Genomic DNA, 16,379 nt, shown 5'->3' with positions numbered 1-16,379 from the left:
TCAAGAACCCTATTAGGTTAGTACTATTATACTCAAGTTACAGATGATGGTATAGAAGCCCAGGGAGATTATGTGACTTGTACTGTGTATGTGCATGTTGTATTTGGCAGGCTTTCAAAAATGTCAATGTGTAACCAATATAAAATTGAGTGGTCATGTCTTTCTATAGGCCAGTCTTATTTTCATTTTAGTGGGTCATTTGTGGCTAGAGCCTGATACCTATAAAAGATCCCAGAAGAGTATTCATCTGCCAGAATTGGACAATAGCTGTTTCAGGGATTCCTGGAGTTCTATCTTTGCATTTGCTTTTTGAAAATAGCTTCCGCTGCTGTATGAAAGGAGAGAAATTTAGCATTCCCCTTAACAAAGATGAAAGAGGTCCTAGGGCCTGACAACATGCAGACGGTTAAGGCATTGCCAGCTACTTCTTGACATCTAACCATCATTTTTGACACTAAACGAATGGTTATCAGAAGGGAGGGGGTTGGGAGATGGGTGAAAAGGAGAAGGGCAATATAGTCAATAATAATGTGATAAGTTTGAATGGTGACAGCTGTTTACTAGAATAAGTGGGGTGATCACATTGTAAGTACAGTATAAAAATTTTAAATCACTACATTGTACACCTGAAACTAATATAACCAATATAATATTATATACCAACCATAGTTCAATAAAAAAAAATTTTTTTAAGAAAATAGCTTCCATTTAGTCCAGTTCTGAGCAGTACCGGTACTGTTGTATCTGCAACACGTCACAGGATAATTTTCATTTGACCTGGGCTGCTCTGAAAGGATAGGATGTGGTCAAGCATGTTGATCCTACTCTGCATCTTAAAACCACCCGTTAGAAAATGTTGATCTGTGATAATGTGCAAGTCTTCCTGGTTACCAATGTGATGCCAGTCTACAGACTGTGTCAATTAATCTAAAATTAACAAAGTTCTCTCTGCTGTTTTTCAAACACCATGACCTAGGTAATAAAAGCTATTAATAATGATAGCTAACTCTGAGTGTCTACTATGTGCTAATTATTAATCTATGTACTGATTACTAAGCACTTCTGAATTGTTTTACATGCATTAATAATTTAACCCTCTCTTAATAGCACTATGGTTCATATTGCCCTGATTTAAAAGTTATAGCCTTTTGAAACTAATAATAAAATTAAATTTTTAAAAAAGTTATAGCCTTTTCTTCATAAATTTCGGAGAATAGGGATCATTGTGTAAGGTAGATATCAGTTTCCTGAAGGCCAAAGCCACACTTCGGCATATTCTTTAGCACAGCACCTAGGCCTTTTTTTTTGGCAATATATGAGATGGGCAGATGGGCACCTTGACTTCTTTCATCACAGAATCGAAAATACTAAATGCTTGGCTTGGTTCCAGAGCATTGGGCTTTGGGCTTTCAGGGCCCACTTGAACCCAGGAAAAATCATGCTTATGCTGGAACAGATGCAAGAAAAATTATCACTGGTTTGGTTCTGCTGAGGAGTACCAAGTCTCAAGAAAAGCATCATATGGAGTCTGAGATCTCTATTCAAAATAGATTTACATTCTTTTTGGTGACATGACAAATAAAAGGGATGAATTTTTTCCCATTTTGATCTGTCATATACTTGACTTCAGAAGAGTGCTAAATTCAGCCCACACCTGTTTTCATAACAAATAAGTGATCACATTTATTGCTGTTAGAAATGGAGCAATGTACGCAGTAATAAAATATTAAACTTAGTAATTAAAAAAGCTTTATGGTATGATGTTTTTCAGTAATTATTAAGAGGTATCTAATATAGTAACTTGAATGTAGTAAGCACTCAGACTTTGATCATTTAAATTAAAACAGTACTACTTTCAACTTTATTTGAAAAGTGTCCCATTTCACAATGTTAAAATATTTGAAACATGTTAAAGAGCAATTTCAAAGCAATATATTCAAACAGTATGATCTCAATGGTAGGGAAGGAGATAAAATAAGAATTGATGTAAAAAAATTCTGGAGTTATCACTAAAATGTTAACTTTAGTTATCTCCGGGTTCATTTTTTGTCTTTACACATCATTATATTTTCTAAAATGAATATGTATTATTTTTATAATCATAAAAAGATTAAGTAGAATCCATTCTAAAGCAATCAATTAAAAATAATGTTAAAGAATTATAAAAGCATGACTTAGTTTATAAGTTTAATATGAGCTAAGAATTATTTTTATTTTCTCAAGGTAGTACAATGAGAAAAATAATACTGAAGGATCCCAAACCTTTGGAAAATGCCATAACATAATTGTCTATAAACTATATAAATATGTTAACTCCAAAATAGCATAAAAATATTTTTGCATAAAGAAGCCACCTGTAAACACATGTGTTTACTTCCTTGCAGTGTTTAATCAAAAGCTATCTTGTTCCCATTACATTTTAAGCTATAGAAACCATGTAAAGAGAAAAGGATACCAGAAAACAGTTTGAATTCTATAAAGCCTTTGTATTTGAGAAAAAAAAACACTATAATTTATATATGTAACTTCTAAAAAACCTTGAGAGACTACAAGAAAGTAACAGGCTTCATTTTATAGTTAGAGAAACTAAGTCACAGAGCCATTTTTGAAAAATGTGCTCAAGAACTCACAAAGTAAATGGAAATAAAGACTGGAGTTTAGTCTTTCTGACTGCTATTCCACTGATTAGCTAAACCATTCGGCTCTGCCTTTATGGACAAGTTGAAGCAACAAACTAACTTAAAAACTAAAACCAGTTGAACAGGGTAGGTTTGCAGGCAATGTACCAACAATTCAGTATAATAATACCCAACAGCTAGATTGCTTTGTGTTTTTGGAACACTTTATAACTATTCATTAAGCCACACATCAATGGATGGTGGAGCCATATGGTTAATGCAGTTCATATAGAACAGATCAATCAAACATGCTGTAGGATTATAATGAAGTCAAATGAGAAATCTATGGAAGAAAAAGCCCAATGCTTTCCTCTAATCAAGCTTCAAAAAACAATAAAATAGCATAAATATATTGAAATATCAAGCATCCACTCTTATCTCTCATTTTGTCCATTAACCCTCCCCAAACTACCATTACCTACCTACAAATGATAGAACCGAAGAGAAGTTAAAAGCTGCTCAGTTCATCCAATTTCCTTTAGAGAAGCCAACATTTAAACTTCCCCTAGAATATTTTTTAAGGAATTTCACCATTAAAGACTATTTCCAAAATTAAAATGGTCATACAGAACATGATGTTCTCCTTACAGTTAACACCACCACTCCTAACCTCTTCATTTTGCTCACGCACTTCAAGTAAGAGCACTAAATTTTTTTAAAAAATGGTAAAAATCTAAGAAGATCCCTGGTAATATGCCAGTTTCTAGGAAGTACACAAGACTGAAACAAAGGTTTCCAACGTCAGTTATCTAAAAAGTCTGAAATTTACTAAATAAAAATTATTAACATTCTCCAGACAGGTTGAAAACATTCCTATTCCTTATCATTTTCCCTGTGACTAGTCAGAATACGTTCCTTTTCCAACTGAATAAGTTTCCTTTCCCTCGGAGCTTAGCTGTCTCCCTGGCAAGGATATCATATAGAACAGCTGTTACAATCCCATCTAATTGCAAAACATATGGACAGTCTGAAACCAAACTTTTGAGAGCTCTATATCTTTAAAGGAATAACTAATCAAAGATCTTCTATTGATAAATGCTATGAACAATGCCATGAATTCAAATTTTGCACAATTTAAACAAGATCTATCTCAATAAGCTACTTTAATTAATTTTAAATGCATGTTTTAAATTCCCTATACAGAATAAAATGGATAAAGAATCATCTCTGTTTTTAGTCTCTTCTAAGATCTTAGTTAAATTTCCCCAGATCTAAGATATGTCATCCCTACCATATGTTTAAGGTTTGTCAGGCCTCAGGAAAATTTCATTTTTTGAGTATTGTCTTCAGCAATCTCATTTCTTCAAAACCACAACTCGCTGAGATTAGCAAATATCTCTGATGCCAACCAAAATGGCAAGTCAATGGTAGAAATTACAGTCAAGTGGCCCTGAGTAACTTAACTTGATCTCATGCAAGTAAAGGCTTACCAAGCTTATCACAACTTTTTATTCACTTTTTTATTTCATTCATTTATTGTTGTGACTATAAAATTAAAATTGGATATATTCATTGAAAAAAAAATTGACCCATAATCCCATTATTTAGCTTTAGCCACTTAACATTTTGGTATATTTCTCTCCTCCTATGTATATTGCTACTAAACATAATGGAGGCATTTTAATGCTTACTTAATAATTCATAGATTACCATAATTTCTTTATCATAGAATTTTAGAGAAGAATTCCTATTTCAAATGTTTTTACCGAAAAAAAAATAGTTTTTACTGAAAGAAATCCAGCATTTATAGATCAGATGATAACGGAGACAAAGAGTGGGTAGTGATGTGGGAGTGAGGGTTGGGGTGGAAGGCCCAAAGGTAGACTCACTTGGCCTCCACATTCTTTATACTGGTCCCAAACGCATCCAAGGAACACAAGGTCCCCAAATAACACAGTTTAAAAACTGCAAATCTAGTCTAACGCTCCCATTTTACAGGTGAAATGACTTCCCCAAGATCACAGACCTGATGAAACAGGGAAAGAACTTAAGGTCCCACATCTTACAGATAAGTGCTCAGCTTTTCCAACTTAGCTACTCTTTATTTCTACAAAAGTCATCAGATGTCCATTTGTCTATTGCTGTTCTTGCTTTAAGAAAAATAGAAAGGACAAAGTTATATAACAAAAAAATAAATAAATAATTAATGTGACTTGCTGGATGTAAAAGAACTCCACTTGGCAAAGTAGTAAAGGGGAAAAGAAGGAGAAAAGTTCATTTTTAAACTAAGGAAAAATGACATGAGATTACATTATTTTTCTCAAAAACACATGGCAATTATAGTATAGCTATAAACCATTACCTCTTAACTCATTCAATCATCAAATATATACTGAGACTCTATTTTCGGCTGGACATTGGGGATACAATTGTGAACAAAACAAACAGAAGTCCCTGCTCTTATGAACTTTAAAAACCTGCGTAAGCTACTTTACATTTCTAAATCTGAGTATGTGCCATCCATTAAGGATAATAATATTTAACTACTGCATTGTTTAAGATTTAAATAACGTGAAATATTTTTCTTTAAGTCCTGGTAAGCAACTAGGGATATAATGTGTGCTAAAGTAATATTAATTATCTTTCCTATCACAGTGTTAAATATTAGATTAGTAATGAGAGGTGAGAGAGTACATCTCTTTGCTAGCAACACAGTGACTTGAAGCAATACAACTGAAATAGTATGTTAAGATTTCCTACACTTGGAAAGAAGTAAATCATATTTAAATCTGAAGAAATGAGATTTACATGAGCCCTCCTAATCAAGTTATCTCCATCACTATTTGTTATCTCCATTGCCTTCGTTATCTCCATCACTATTTACTTAGAATTACTAATGGGCTCTTTCCATAACATTCAGCCCCTTATGTTTCCTAGGAAAGAGAATAAAAAGTAATCCTCTTCTTCGAATACCATTTTTCTATCCTGTCAATATGGGTAACTAATTCAGTCAAATATTTACATTCAATGAAATAAATTTAAAAGACAACAGTTTGAAATACAAAATATCAAATGTGAAACTCACCAAAAACCTATAGAGATTTTGTCAATGTTCACCAATAAAAGTACCAACAGAAGCTATGCCTTTATTCACTCATATGATACCCAGAAATTAACAAAATATGGATGTCAGAGTTTTGGAGATTCTAAGAGCACCTAATAAACCATAAAGCACTGCATGCTTGTTAATTATTAGAAGCTCTCTGTTCACTATTAACTTTAATTAGATTTCTACAGAAGAAATTTTGTCATTCAAAGGATCAAACATTTGTTTCTCAACCAAATTAAACCTTTCATACTGGTATGTAGCCCCAATCCACCTACTCTTCCCTCCCCGCAAAAGACAGCTCATATAATTTATAAATAGAAAAAGAAAGTTGCTACTTATTCAAAATGCTTGAATTTTTTTTTTTTGAGGCACATAACCTCTGTTATGATAGTTCTTTTTCCTCAGAAGGGAAAAGAAAAAAAAAGAGCTGGGCAATAAAGAAGACCCCCAAACCAAAATCTTTTCTCTCGTTTTTTCCCCATTTTTTTCAACAAGAGAAAATTAATAGCATGTCCTGAATATTACATAAATAAAGACATTTTCTTATCAAGTGGGCTTAATAATAAATTAAATAGATTAAAAACAAATTCAAAGAAAAAAGTCAAAGTCACAGAGAAAGACAGGTTTTGTTCTGAGTGCAAAGTGTTCAACCCTGTGCACCCTGTTACCAGGACATCTTCAAGGACCTTTTGTTCCTCCAGAAAGACTTTTTGGAAGAATCGGGCTTTGAGGAGGCACTGAAGAAGGACAAAGTGGTAAATTGTTAAGCAGAAAGAATAATTTGGTTCCTTAAAGAACATGAAAGAATGGATGAGGTTAAGAATAAGAGACAAGAGTGAAAGAAACATATAGGAGTTTAAAGTAAAAAAGGAAGCAAGGGGAACAGAAGATTTTTTTTTTTTTTTATGAGGAAAAAGTGATAGGGAACAACTTCTCCTGACAATAATAATTATCTGTGGAATAGTGGCATTAACAGAAGGATTATTTTGACACTAATTTATCACATGTACTTAGATATATCTCAAAAGATAATTATTTTTAACATACCTTTACTATCTCTAAACACATATGTATCCAGGCATTATCTTTTTTGTCACAATTTTTAAAACATCTCCCTTCAAAGTTACCAGGGCAATTAGGGTAGTTATTTCTAGTGAAAAACATATAAACCAAAAGGTATTCATAAAAAAAAGACTGACCACAGAAGAGGTGCCCATAACATAATCTCAACATTAATAATACAGATTTTTATATCAGATCTACGGAAAACAAACAAAAGTCAAGATTGAGACAAAAAGTATAAGTTAAAGCTGTTTAAAACTTAAAATACCATCTAAGACTGTCTTTCAGCCAAACAAGATCTTATATATCTATTTTCTTCTGATCTATTAAGTGCCCTAGAGTAGTAACCTCTTAGCCATAATTTAGCCATCAGTAAAAACAGCACCGTGATACTTTTCTTCCATTCTTTTCATAAGGGTGCCAGCACGTCTGGAAGTTAATACATACATGTTTAGAAATGCTGAGATGAAAAGTAATGCACACTTTAATTTTATGGGTCTTTTAAAAAATCAAGATAAAAAGACCCAGTCAGATTAATTCAATGTGCAAATTTTCAATTAGCCAGAAGGCTTCCTGGGGACATAATTCAAAAGATTTGAAACTAATGTTCTGGAGTTTAACTATGCTGTTCCAAAAACTAATGAGACAAAGGAAATTCTACAGAAAGCTAGGTACTTATGCCAGGAACGAGATATAGTGAATTTAAGAAGTCCATGGGCCAGGCCCTGAAAAAACTACAGTCAAAATTTTCTCTATCACAGACCATATTAGAACTGAATTGAAGGAAGAATTAGAGCTGTAATTTAAAATCACAGTTGCAAAATTGCGAAACAGAAAAATTCAAGGAGGTAAACGAATAGTGCACAATGGAGTGAAGGGAATAAATGCCAAAGAACAGTAGACATTTTTTCAGATTAGTACACAAAAAACAATATATTTAGCAAAATGGTCTCCTTCTCTCCTCTACTATGTAACTACTTCATTAAAAGCCAATAATATGAATTATGGAACCAGGACGACTGGGTGTGCATCCAGGCTCTGCCACAGCTGGGTTTCTCTGAGCTTTAGCTTCCTTATCTATAAAATGAGGAAAAGAATAACTTGATTATACCTAACTTTTGTGAGGATTAAAAAATTCATATATGTAAAGCACTTAGAACATTGCCTTGGACATAGTAAGTACCATATTTGTTTGCAATTACTATTAAATGGTCCACAATCCCTCAGACTTGATGCTGAATAACAGAAGACTCAAAAATCAAAATTTTTTCCTTAACTCATATGACAGCACAATCTGACTAGAACAAATGCAAGGCTATTTTCAGTCTTTATTTATCCTACTCAGTGTGAATATATATGCATTTTTCTGCAGATATTTTCATGTGTTTGATTATAGGATGCTGCCCCAGATCTCAGTGAGATGTATTTATTAACTTCCTAAAATCCAAAAAATTCTAAATTCTGAAACACATCCAGCCCCACAAGTTTTAGGCAAGATTATGAACCTACATTACCTTCGGAGCCTGAATAATTTCTATTTCCTTAAAAGAATAGTTATCTTCTTAACTAACTACAAGCAAATAAGACCCTGAACCTAGCAGTAAGTTTTAGGATAAATAAACTATTTCCCAGTATGTATTCCCAGAATGTTCCTTTCAAATAAAATCCATTCATAATATTTTATGTACATGTCATGAGAGTCAGTTTTTTCAAACTCTAAATTCCAAGACTTGCTTTAAGCCTACTCTCTTAACTTAGATCACAAATACATGATTAAGGCTCTTTGGGGGGCATGAATGTGCCCCAAATCATGCATATCAAATTATCACAGAACTTTAGAGCTGGAAGAGACCCTAGAGAACTAATCTAAACTATTATTCCTTTCCTTCCAAATTGTTTAACATCTATAAATTTACTCTCCCCTATGAGGTAAGAATAACCTGCTCAAACTTGTCCTTAGACTCTGTCTATAGGAACACCCTGTAGGTGAATGTGAATAAACTGGGTGGGGTACGCTGACAGACATGGGATCTAAAAGGATGACTCAAATCCAGTACAATAAATCTGACATGTTTGGCAAATGCCTCAGCTTATACTTTAGAAAATAACAAGAATTTCCAAGTCCAGAATGAAGGAAGACCCATCTAGCACGTGTTGGTTTTTTTGTTTTTTGTTTTTTTAAAAAGACTTAGCTATCTTAATGGACTTAATGAGTTAATAACAAGTTATGGCTGCCAAAAATACTACTCTGATTAGGAGTAACTACATCAACAGTAGTATAACATCCAGAAAGGACAAGGTAACTGCCCTCTCTACTACAGCTAGTTAGAGCACATCTGGAATAGTATGTTCAGCTCTGTGTTCCACACTTTGGAAGAGACACAGAAAGAGTAAAAAGTCCAAAAGAGAGGTGACCAGGGTAGTGAGGGAACGTGAAACAATGTCACATAAAGAACAGTTGAGGGAGCTGAAGTTATTTAGTCCAGACTCAGAAGGAACATGATCACTGTCCCAGAATCCCTGAAGAACTTCATGGCACAGAGAGAGCAGACTTATTATACATGACCCCAAAGGGCAGAAACAGAACCAGTCTGTGTTAACTACAGGGAGAAACACTTCATCCATGCCTATAGAAGTATTTCTTAAAATACCGAGCCACGTTAAGAAATAGTGGCTTCTAAAGTCCTATCTAGACCTAAAGGTCCATTTCTTTTTCCCCTGTATTCCCCCACTCAATCCTAGCTGTCATAATCAGAAAAATGGAAAGCATGAGGACCTTTTTTTCTTTTCTTTCTTTCTTTTTTTTTTTTTTGCATCTATATTAGAATCTTAGCAGCAGATAGTAATTGCTCCAAGTTCTGTCGAATAGATGCATTAAAGGCCCATAATTTTAAAACTCAAATATTTGTCCTCACATCAGTCTCTTACTGCTGATGGGTATTATTCTCTAGTATCAGAGCCTCTCCTCTCCCTTCACCTTCTTAAAATGTCCTACCAAGCCAACCAATCAGCCAAATGTTTTGCCAGGTCTGTAGGAGGAAAGTGCCTGCATGCTAGCAATTAGTTTCAGTTTGCGATCAGTGTCCCTGTAAATAAAAGAGGGCCCTAATTGAGGGGCCAGCAAGAGCTCTCAGCTAGACCTCTATGAAAGAAATTCTCATTAATTCAAAGAACAGCTAGAAGACCATCCAATCATATATCATCAATGGCATTCAGTCCTTAGAGGAACATTAAAATAAAACACTCTGTACAACCATCTACCCAAATGCCAGGGAATCCAACTTTGCAAGCCAAACTAGGTCTCTTAATTTTAGGTAGACGTTTTCCTTGTGTCAGAGAGATGTGTTTACTGTTTGAAGTAGACTAGAACCCATGCTCAGACAGAAAGGCCAACCCTGATTATATCACTGTGAAGCTAAAACTGCCTATTAATATGTCCAGTCAGTTCAGCTGCTGATAACTAAACACAGGGAATCCGTAGTGAATTCACAGAAAAGTACAAATTACAGAAACTTTAAAACACCGATTTGCTGAAGTTGGGCATCTTCCTAAAACTTTTGTCACCCAAAGACCACCACGGACATAGGTACATGTTAGTCCGTGAAAAGCCTTGAACAGTTCAGATGGCAAATATTAATCAATCCAACTTTACTTCATTTAAAATTGATTTGGAGTCTATGAAACTCCAGCCAAAGTATTAGAGAATATAATATATACATGATGGATTTAACAAGAACACATTCTTCTCTGTATTTTTTAAAGTGAAGCCCAGGAGCAATCCAAGTGTCCATGAATAAGAAGTTGGTTAAATAAATTACGATACATTCCTATAATGAAAAATGCAACTGTTAAAAAATAAGGTAGACTTAAGTACTAACGTGGGAAAAAAAAGTCCACGATATATAGTTAAGTGAATAGAGCAAACTGCAAACAATACTTATAGAATTCTTTCATTCTGAGTTTTTAAAAACTATTTTTAAAAACTCTGTGTGTATGTTCATATATGACCAGAAAAATGTCTGAAAAGAGATCAAACTGTTAACAATAGTAATCTCTAGGGAATGACTGGAACCAGGAGGCAGTAGTGACTTTCACTTTTCCCTTTGTAGACTTCTGGTTGTTTGTTTTGTTTTTTTGTGTTTTTTTGTTTTGTTTTGTTTTGTTTTGCAAATAATGGTTACTTTGTGATTTAAAAATAACAACACAAAAATAAATGATATCAATTACACAAACTTACAGTAACCATTCAAAATAAGTAATCTTGCTACTTAAATGCTACTGTGTGCTTCAAATACCAGAAAACCTAACTCATCCTTTTTCTATTTTACTAAAACAAATAAAAATCACCACAAGTCCCTACTAGGTTCCTCAAATGCTTTCTATCCCACAAAAACAAAGCCTAGTATAAGGATAGCTAACACACATGGTGCTTACTCTGTACCAGAAACTGTTCTAACACTGTAAATGCATTAACTTAATCTTCACAGCAATCCTATGAGGTAAGTACTATGATCTTCAATTCACAGATGAAGAAAGGTTAAGTGACCTGCCCAAGATTACACAGTTAAGGCACAGAGCTAGGATTCAATCCTAAAAATGGGCTCCAGAGTTCATATGCTTAAGCACCATGCTTCCTGTCTCTCAGTAATATGTCAATCTCTCCATACAAAGGCCAAAAAAGGTTACAGTCAAAATCCTGCTCGTTAATACACTCCTTGAAGCTAGAAGGGATGCAAACGTACGTTTTTTTATGAGTGAATAATCTACATTCCTACTTATGTCAATGCCAAGCTCCAACCCATGATTCAAGCCTGTATTAAGACTAATAATCATGTGGGAAAACTCTCTACAAACTCAATTGCGGTCCAAAGTCCATACCTGACTCCACAGTAAATCACTGAGCCTAGGATTTAGGTCAGAGATCCATCAACATTAAGTACAAAAGACTGGACAAATCTCCACCCCAACTCAAAGCAAAGGAATTCAGAAACTCTTGTCTAAGGTCTTGACAAGGTGGGTTTTATTTTAGTTCCAGCCCCATTATAGAATGAAAGCAGAAAATAGGAGTTGTCTCTGACTTTGCTTGAAGACTTCAAACAGTAGGAGAAATCTTATTTTCTACATGCACTTAAACTGAAATTGGTATTTATCAGTATCAGCAAACTTGAACATTCTAATTTCAGGGAGAAAAAAAATGGGCATCCCTGCTTTAAACTGTATTTGTCCAAACACATTGACGTTATAATTAAGGAAGAAAAAAATGGTGCAAAGGAAGGGATTTAACCTAATTTATAAATGTGCTCAACCTAGATACACACCTGTCCCAAATGACCTACTGAATCCACATATTTGCAGGGAAAACATGGATTACAATGTCTCTCTTTTTGGGGAGGGGGGACTCAACTGGTCTGTACTACTGTTTGTAAACAAAATCCTCTCAATATCCCTTCCACCTGTCACATGCACATCTGATATTTATAGAAACAAGGAGAAATGAACAGGAAACTGGAGCTTTGGGAGGAATCCCTTTTACTCCAGCTTTGACCCATCGGTTGAAGGTGGTACTGTGCTGGCTTTCACTCTTTCCCAAATAACGCAGGCGGAGAGATGGGGTGAGCGAACAGAAGCCAAAAGTTTGTACCCATTCTGGGTGTCTGACAAAGGCCAGAAAGCCCCGTTGGGAAAGGGGTGCAATGCCTTCCACACAGCAGCCGCCCCCCTCCCGAGGAAGCGCAGCCCAGGGGCAACAAAAGACTTTCCAGACTGGGGGGTGGGGAGGCAGGTTAGCTGGAGCTTGGTCCCAACTCCCCTTGAGAGTCGAAATCTGGGGACTCTTTGGAGCAAGAAACAGTCTATTCCAGCCAAGAGCCCAACCCTCGAAGTCGGGGGCTGGGGTAAGGATGGGCAGCCTCTGGGGAAGGTCCTGCCCGGCGAAGAAGAGCTCTGGGACTCACCTGGGGGAGAAGGGGTGGGAGCCGCGGTGGCAGGTGGGGTGGGCGGGGCTCTGCTGCTGCCGGGGAGAACGCGGGTCGGGGTGTGCGGAGTGGTGAGCGCCGGAACGGTGGTCGCTAAAGGGGTGGTCGGCGCCGGGCCAGTGGTCGTCGGGAAGGTGGTGGGCGTGGGTCTTGTCGTCGCCCGGGGGGTGGTCGGAGTGCGCTCCACCGCCGGAGGGGGTGTCGACGAGGGGCCGAGAGGCGCCTGAAGGGTGGTCAGAGCAGGTCCGGACGTCGCCCGAGGAGGGGTGGTCTCCCGGGACGCGGCTGAAGAGGACGCAGTCAGGGGTCGGTGGACTGTAGCGCGAGGGGGTTCGGTCCTCGGAGTCTGAGACGTGGGAGCCGTCGCCTTAGAGAAAGGGTGAGTGGGCTCGCCCCCTAGCCCCGAGCCCGGCGACGTGTCCACCTGCCCCGCGGCCCCACCGCCACCGGTGACATTCCCCGCCGAGGTTGCTGTGGCTGCGGCGGCGGCAGCGGCGGCGGCGCAGCACAACAGGGCGAGGCCGCCCAGGCTCGGCAGGCTCCTCATGGCGCGCTCGGCTCCGCCATTCATTCATTCAGTCAGTCGGTCGGTCAGTCATCTTCTCCCTGCACTCGGACCAGAAAAGCCGCCGCAGCCGCCACCGCCACCGGGCGCACCATCGCCACCTCCCTCTGACAGGCGGCCGGCCCTGCGGGCGGGCCCCCGAGCGGAGGGAGAGACCCGGCCGTGCGCGGACAGCCCGCCCTCCCCGATTGGCAGCCGCACCTGACCAATGGGAGGTCACGCTAGCCCACGTGATCCGCCCGTTCCTCGGCCTCTTTGTAGCCTCACGGGCCAATCAGAGGGCGCCGAGAGAAGGAGGCGGTACTAAGGCGGGAGGAGGGTGGTGCGAGCCCGGCTCCAGCCGACCCGGCTCGCCGCAGCCGCGGCTTTGTCTACCCAAGGAGCGGGGCGCGGGCCTCCGGCACCGGGCGCCGCGGAGCAGACAAAGGACGCGCCCCGCGCGGCAGACGCCGGGCCAAGTCGTCTGCTCCATTGGGCGGCAAGAGCAACCCGGGCGGAGAATCCGCTCTCAGGAGCTTCCCCGCCCTCTTGAACAATGGGGCGCCGGAGCCGCACCCGGGTTGGGACTGGGCTGGAACCCCCGCTATGCGAGGGTGGCAGCAACGAGGCTGGCCGTAGAGCTCAACATTGCCTCTGCTGCCTGAGAGAGCCGAGCCTAGCCTCCGCCCTGCGAAGTCTGTGCTGCCATTCCCATTTCAGAGACGGGGAAACTGAGGCCCTTGCTGAGGGCCTTCTTGAACTAAGACCCACGCCGTCACTAGGGACCTGCCTGTGGGCCAGGCGCTGTGCCAGGCAGGACCCGGGGTCTAGAGACCCGCCAGGAGCGGAAAGTGCAAGGTTCCTGCGTTCGGGAGAGGCTCACATGCACCCATTATCCGAAACCCTGGGGAAAATTGGACTGACGGGTAGAACCTCAGCTTCTTGCTTCCTGCTGAGTGGTTTTGTGGCCTGAGCGCAGTTTTTCACCTCTAAAATGAGGACGTTACACACCTAACTCACTCCTACCCTGACCACCCCCTCCCCGCAGCTGTTGTGAGAATTATGTACTGAAACGGCTTAACTCAGTGCCTGGTCCGCGGTAAACCCTTATTAATGCTGACTACTCTCAGTGTCCTGTGTTAGGATAAGCCCCACGCCATAGCCCTGTGTGTCCCCAGAGCCAGCTTGCGTATTGCACGGATTGGGGTTGGTCCGTTAGCAGAGCTTGACCCTAGGTGACACTGAACCCTGTATGAGGTTGGAATTCTGGCGCGCGGCCTTGCACCATCCGCCCAGGATCCTGAGCTTGCTCAGGCGCTTGCAGCCTCGGCTCAGCAGCTTTCAGAGGGAGCTAGGCGGGGCGGGTTTGTCATCTGACAGAGCTTAATCCCAGCCCCATCGCCAGCCCATTCCTGGCCCTCGGCTACGTGATATTTGCCTTCGTGCATGGTTTCCCATTATTCACTGGCCTCCAACCAGAAAGGCAGGATGAGCTTTGCATGTGAACCTGTGTACATGTTAATGAAAAAATGCATGTATTTACCTACATGAGTAGTGGCTGAGGAGAAAATACGTACACGTTTGTGTATGTAAGAATAAACATCTTTGTGGGTCTGTATGAGTATTATATGTATTTGCGTGAGCTTATGAGGATGGAAGCTGGTATCTGTTTGCATATATTGTGTTTTAAGTATCTGCAAGTGTACTGGTGTGTGTTTCATGTGTATTTTCTTTGCGTTTTGGCATCTGTGAGTATCTTTGCGTGTGTCTTGGTAGATCCCTCTATGTATAATGGGGGAGGGAGAATGAGAGAGGTGTGTGTGGGTGTTTTGGTTTCAGGCCACTATACAGCAAGCACAAATCAAGATTCCGTTTTTATCTTTGTTATGAGAGGGGGTGAACAGGTCATGCTCCTTCCCAATATTCTTTTGCTGATTCTTCCTCACACTCAAACCCCAACCAAAATACCATATCCTCTAAGACTTTCCTGGATCTCAGAGTGGGAATTAATCTCCATCCCCAATTTTCCCACTGCCCTTTGTTTATTCATTGATTACAACCCCAATCTATCAATCTATCTCTCCCTGGCCTCTTCCTAAAAGGATTAAGGATGGCTTTCAGAAATACATACAACAGGATAAATTGAACTGTCCATACAGCTTTATTACTTTTCATAGGCATGTGTCTGCCTACTACTAGAACTACTAGAACTTGCAATTTGTCTATTTCTCCCACTCGGCTGTTTTCTCTGTTGTCAGTGCCTAGCAGGGGTAATATGTGTGAGTGCTAATCCATTCTTGTTAAGTTGAATTAAACTGAAAAATCCTCTGGTACCATGGGAAGAGCTTGTATCTTCACAGTCAGACAGATCTGGGTCATGACTCTGCCAGCTGTGTGACCTCGGAGGAAACCTTGAACCTGTCTGAGCTTCAGTTTCCTCATCTGTAAATTGGGGCCAATAAATTCTGTCTTATTTAGTTGAGCTAAGGATGGTAGAGAATATTTTTACAGAGCCTGGCACACAGAAGGTGCTAGGCCTGTGTAGGTTCGTATTTCATTTATACCAATGCTACCTTTGAGCCTTCTTGGCTGAAGCACCACAGCAGAAATCTCTGTCTCATAATTTCCCCATCAGGTGACATGGCCTGATGGTTGCCCTACCACATATTCCTAAGTATAGCTGAAAATGCTGGGTTGGCCCTCGGCTGTGCTGTATCAGAGATTCTCTGGCAATAGGAGAGAAGAGCTGATGCAGCTTCTCTGTCTGCAGAAAGACCAGAAGGCCTTGCCTAAGTGATCCAGGCCAGCTCTCTGCCTCAAAAGTAGGAAAACCCCATACTTCTGAGATGAGTTCATTGCCCTATAATATACACAGGAATGTTGAATTTTTAAAGGCAATTTAAGCATATTAATGTTATTCATTCAACATTTAATTCTTAAATTTCTTGCCCTGCCTTTATATCTAAACTTCAAGATGACTTTAAAATTTTCTTGGGAATAATATTTTTCTTTGTGTTTAAAATCAGAAACACGTTAAATATCCAACAGCAGAGAATGGTGTTATATCTGCT

At 39.4% G+C, this 16,379-nt stretch overlaps 1 protein-coding gene and 1 non-coding gene across 2 annotated transcripts in view; one reads left to right on the top strand and one right to left on the bottom strand.

Annotated features, from left to right (window-relative positions):
- The window catches only part of MEGF9 (multiple EGF like domains 9), a 79,372-nt gene extending 65,881 nt beyond the window's left edge, over window positions 1–13,491 (bottom strand). Inside the window, exon 1 of the mRNA XM_016155954.2 lies at window positions 12,744–13,491. Coding sequence (XP_016011440.2) covers window positions 12,744–13,335 — 592 coding nt within the window. The 5' untranslated portion in view covers window positions 13,336–13,491. The remainder of the gene's footprint in view (window positions 1–12,743) is intronic.
- Window positions 326–451, top strand: LOC118601166. Its single transcript, XR_004950250.1, has one exon. It is a non-coding gene; the product is annotated as a U6atac minor spliceosomal RNA (small nuclear RNA).
- Window positions 13,492–16,379: the final 2,888 nt, after the last annotated feature.

The sequence above is a fragment of the Rousettus aegyptiacus genome, unplaced genomic scaffold (genome assembly GCF_014176215.1).
Source record: "Rousettus aegyptiacus isolate mRouAeg1 unplaced genomic scaffold, mRouAeg1.p scaffold_m13_p_3, whole genome shotgun sequence".
Lineage (NCBI taxonomy): Eukaryota > Metazoa > Chordata > Mammalia > Chiroptera > Pteropodidae > Rousettus > Rousettus aegyptiacus.
Note: the sequence above shows the minus strand (reverse complement) of the source record. Positions and strands in the feature narration are given on the sequence as shown.